This window comes from Electrophorus electricus, chromosome 8 (genome assembly GCF_013358815.1).
Source record: "Electrophorus electricus isolate fEleEle1 chromosome 8, fEleEle1.pri, whole genome shotgun sequence".
NCBI lineage: Eukaryota > Metazoa > Chordata > Actinopteri > Gymnotiformes > Gymnotidae > Electrophorus > Electrophorus electricus.
In genome coordinates this window covers 25,652,564-25,657,563 of record NC_049542.1, presented here as the reverse complement: position 1 = coordinate 25,657,563, position 5,000 = coordinate 25,652,564, and the positions used below count along the sequence as shown (strand labels likewise).

Sequence of the window (5,000 nt, the reverse complement as noted above, 5' to 3'; positions counted from 1 at the left end):
CTGTACAGCTCTCATGACAGGTCCTGTGTCTCCTCCTCGGATCTCTCTTCTCACTGACAAAATGTGACATTTTCTGATGATCTCAATAGTAGCTCCAGTGTATCAGAAGGCCTAACACAGCTGGGTCAGGTTGTGTTTTTTAGGCCAGTTTGTGACTACTTGCTCTCTTACTGGTCCTTTGGGACACATGTCCTCAATCTGACTGACCATCCACCCCTCCATCTCTTTACTCGTCCCTCCATCTCTTCACTTATCTCTCCATCTCTTCGCTCATCCCTCCATCTCACATCTTTTCTCTCACCCCCTGCTCTCATTTACATTTATAGCATTTAGCAGACACTCTTATCCAGAGTGACTTACAAAAGTGCTTTGTCATTTACTCATAGAATATATCCTAGAACAGTACAGATTAGAGTCCAAGATACCAATGAACTAGAATACAGTAGAATACAGGGATCAATGCTGATACCTAGGAGTTCAAAATACATAAGGTCTATCTTAATGATAAGTGCTATAAACAATAAGTGCCAGAGTTTGTTAAACAACATAAACAATACCCTACAATAAGTACTAATTTAGTCAGTCATTATGGGAGCAGTATCAGTTGTCCTTTAAATATGCCATGAATAGATGAGTCTTCAGTCTGCCTTTGAATACTGCAAGGGACTCTGCTGTCCGGACAGCAAGCGGGAGTTCATTCCACCATCTCGGAGCCAGGACAAAAAATAGTCTCGATGCTTATCGTCCATGAGACCTGAAGCATGGTATTTCAAGCTGTACTTGAGGTTCGAAGTACTTGAGGTATGGATCGGGCTTTGACCATTGACCTCATGTACAGAAGGGCTGGTCCATTTTTTGGCTTTATAGGCAAGCATCAAGGTTTTAAATCTGATGCGTGCAGCTACTGGAAGCCACTGAAGGGCATGTAAACTTCAGAGGATTGAAGACCAGTTGTGCTGCTGCATTCTGGACAAGTTGTAGAGGTTTCATGTGCCTTAGAGGAAGACCAGCAAGTAGCGAGTTGCAGTAGTCTAGCTTCGAGATCACAAGAGACTGCACAAGCACCTGGGCAGCTTCCTGTTAGAGAAAGGGCCGAATCCTTCATATGTTACAAAGGAGGAATCTGCAGACCGGGCTAGATTAGAAACATGAGCTGAGAACAACAACTGGTTGTCCTAAGTTATGCCCAGGCTACGGGCAGCTTCAGATGGTGATACCAAGGAGTTCCCAAAGGAAACAGTGAGGTCATGGTAAGGGTTGGGAGTACCTGGGATGAACAGAAGCTCAGTTTTACTGGGGTTGAGCTTCAAGTGGTGGGCTGTCATCCATGACGCAATGTCAGTCAAGCATACCGAGATGCGTCTGGAGACCTGCGTGTCAGAGGGTGGACAAGAAAGAAATAATTGAGAGTCATCAGCATAGCAGTGGTAAGAGAAACCATGAGAAACCTTTCTCCTTTGACCCTATTTGGTCTTTGATTTGCAATGACTAAATTATTACAATAAATGTAGCTGTCTGTGTCTCAATGTATATGAACTGTGCTGAAGGAAATTTATGAAAAAAATGTTCCTACTCTATATTTCTATCTCACTCTCTCTTTCTCTATCTCTCTCTCTTTCTCTCTCTCCTAAATCACAGTCTTCTGTCCCAAGATATAGGGCAGTTTTTCTTTATTACTGCAATCTAGAAATTCAGGGGCAGATGCTGCATAATGTTCTCATAAAATGGGTTTCTAATTGAAATGGGTTTCTAATTCATATTTGGGACACTTGGTTTGAAAGTGCAGCTCTGTCTCCACCCCTCCCAGGTGACAGTGAGGCACAGGCAGGTATGCCTATGACATCTCTCTCTCTCCATTACTCTCTCTCCCCCTTTCCATCATTCCATCTCACATTCTCTCTCCCTATTTGCCTCTTCTCTCTTTCTCCCTCTCTCTCTGTCTGTGTCTCCCCTGCTTTCTCCCTCACTGTTCTAATAGATGGACCAGACTTTCTACATCCACTGTGTCCACTGACTGATTGGTTCACACTCGTCCTTAACCCTCAGAGGTCACGCTGGTCAAGCACTGGTGGTCTTATTTCATCCTAGCCGGTTGCCTGTCTTCCATCATACTACCTGGAACTTTGTACCGAGCTCCTGCATGAGCTTAGCCGAGGTGTGCTGTGTGTCCTGCAGGAGCCTTACTATGTGCGGTGTGTGAAGCCCAACGAGGTTAAGTCCCCCATGCTGTTTGATGACGCACGATGTCAGCACCAGGTGGCCTACCTGGGCCTTCTGGAGAATGTCCATGTTCGTCGGGCTGGCTTCGCCTACCGACAGCCCTATGATCGCTTCCTGCAGAGGTCAGAGGTTATGCACTCATACACACACACCAAATATTCCAAAATGTTGAATCTGAAACACCTTGAGAATTAGTAACATGATTTATTCTGCATTAATTAATCCAAAAGTGTTAGACAGTTAATTATCATGTTTTTCTGTACTGTGCAAAGTTGTGCTATGAGACAAATCACCATCTCTTTCAATACATACTTTACTGTAGTGAGATCCCAGCTAACTCCAGTGAGTGGATCTTTCAGTGCATGTCTAGGCTATAGGACTTTGGGACCATGGCTAATACAAAGTAACTCTTTTGCTGATGTTACTCATTAACTGTCTAGTATAAATAATTGAAGGCAACTGGTCTCGTTAAGGTCACATGACAGACTGTAAGATTTTATTGTTTTCCTTATAGTGGGTTTCATGACCTTGTAAGTGTAGGTCACTCACTGAGGGTTATGTGCCAGATAATCCTTAGCTGATGAGATGTCAAAATGTTTTATATTGTGGATTATAATGTGATATAATAAGGATTATAATACAATGGTTTTCACATAGTACCTCTTGACAGTTCAGTTACACTGGAGAGAGAAAATGTTTGTAGCTGCACTATAAAACCCAGAGATGGGCACAACTGAGCCCTGGGGTGTTGTGGCCCCTGCTGTCTGCAGGTATAAAATGACGTGTGAGTACACCTGGCCCAACCACCTGATGGGCAGTGACCGTGAGGCCGTGGAGGCCATTGTGTTGCAGCACAACTTTGAGGGCGATGTGGCGTATGGACACACCAAGCTGTTTGTGAGAACACCACGCACCCTCTTCACCCTGGAGCAGGAGAGGACCGCCCTGATCCCCATCCTGGTGCTCTTCCTGCAGAAGGTGAGGCTCCTCTCTCTCTCTCTCTCTCTCTCTCTCTCTCTCTCTCTCTCTCTCTCTCTCCCTCCCTCTCTCTCTCTCTTTCTCTCTCTTTCCCAACCTCACTGAGCATCTCCATCTATCTCTCTGGGACTCTGTCTCATTTTCTCCATTCAAGCTGTTTTTTTTTTTCACTCTCTGGCCTTCACTACTCCACTCATTGCTTTTCACGTGAGCCATCGCTCTCTCTCCTCTTCCTTCTGTCTCTCTCACCATTTCTTCACCATTCTAGCTGTGGCTGTAACACTGTAGCTGTAGTTGTGACACTGTAGCTGTAGATTTAACACTAACTGTAGTTGTGGTACTGTAGCTATAACACTAGCTGTAGTTGTGATGCTCTAGCTGTAGCTATAACTCTAGCTGTAGTTGTGACACTGTAGTTGTAGCGCTGTAGTTGTGACACTGTTGCTGGAACACTGTAGATGTAGTTGTGACACTGTAGCCGAAGCTGTAACACTGTAGCTGTAGTTGTGATGCTGTAGCTATAACTGTAAAACTGTAGCTGTATTTGTGACACTGTAGCTGTAACACTGTAGCTGTAGTTGTGGTGCTCTAGCTGTAACACTGTAGCTGTAGTTGTGACATATAGCCGTCCCTTAAGCATTGTAGTCATAGCACTGTAACACTGTAGCTCAAGCAACCTTGCAGACTCTAAGAGTGGTGTTGATGTCTGAGAGCCTTATGATGACATCAAGCTCATGTCCGTGGCTGGGACTGCAGATTATTATTATTACGATATGCTCAGTCATTCATCTGCAGTGGAGCTGTCTGGCTTTCAGCTGACCCACTTAACACACCCGTGCTGAAACAGAAGATCTGCTTAGTCCAAACATAGCCAACACGCTCTCTACTGCCCAGCAGAGGCCCTGGTCTAAAAGCAGCCAGCTCTATTTTAAACCTAGTTTGAATCTCATCCTTTACCTCTCTCTCTCTCTCTCTCTCTCTCTCTCTCTCTCTCTCTCTCTCTCACACACTCTCTCTCCCTCTTTCTCTCATCCTCCCTCTCTCTCTTTTCTCTCTTCCAGATTTTCCCTTCTAGCCATCTTTATTTTTATCTCTCCATTTTTAGCTCATTTGTGCATTTTCATCTTTCATTTCCACCTTTATCTTTTATTTCTGTTTCTTAATTTCTTTTCCCTTTCTCAACCTTGTTTCACATTTAAGTTCTATGTCTGGTTGGTCCAGCCAGCCTGCTGTTTATGCCATATCACCTTTTGTTGACATTCTGGTTCTGCTAAACTCGTCATCTAATTTGTCACTGAGGTAATCGGCGACCGAGACAGGACATTTTTTTTGGCACTCTCACAACTAAGTTAGAGGCATGTGCTTTCTGCTAAGTTTCCACCGCACCGCACTGTCCCTCTCGTCTTCTGTGGTGGGTGTAGGTGTGGCGTGGTGCATTAGCACGAATGCGCTGCAGACGGATGCGAGCCATCTACACCATCATGGGCTGCTATAAGCGCTACAAGGTGAAAGCTCACTTCTGGGAGGTGGAACGGCGTTTTGCTAATGTGCGCAACATGACCGACTACGGGAAAAGCGTGGAGTGGCCTGCTCCGCCTGCTTCGCTCATGCAGTTTCACAGAATTACACAGCACCTCTACCGCAGGTACAACTATAGGGCACACGCCACCTCCACACACCACTCACAAAATACCAATCCCCTTTTTTCTCTAACCTGTAATGTTTTCTCCTCTATCCCCTTCAGGTGGAAAGCCAGACAGATTATAAAGAATATCCCTCCATCTGACATGGCAGAGGTGAGG

At 45.0% G+C, this 5,000-nt stretch overlaps 1 protein-coding gene across 1 annotated transcript in view; it reads left to right on the top strand.

Annotated features, from left to right (window-relative positions):
• Positions 1–5,000, top strand: part of myo1g (myosin IG) — a 37,424-nt gene that overhangs the window by 16,161 nt on the left and 16,263 nt on the right. The window contains exons 15-18 of the mRNA XM_035529419.1: positions 2,176–2,342; positions 2,991–3,198; positions 4,620–4,843; positions 4,943–5,000. The exon at positions 4,943–5,000 is cut by the window's right edge and continues 87 nt beyond it. Of these exons, the coding sequence (XP_035385312.1) occupies positions 2,176–2,342; positions 2,991–3,198; positions 4,620–4,843; positions 4,943–5,000 (657 nt within the window). The remainder of the gene's footprint in view (positions 1–2,175; positions 2,343–2,990; positions 3,199–4,619; positions 4,844–4,942) is intronic.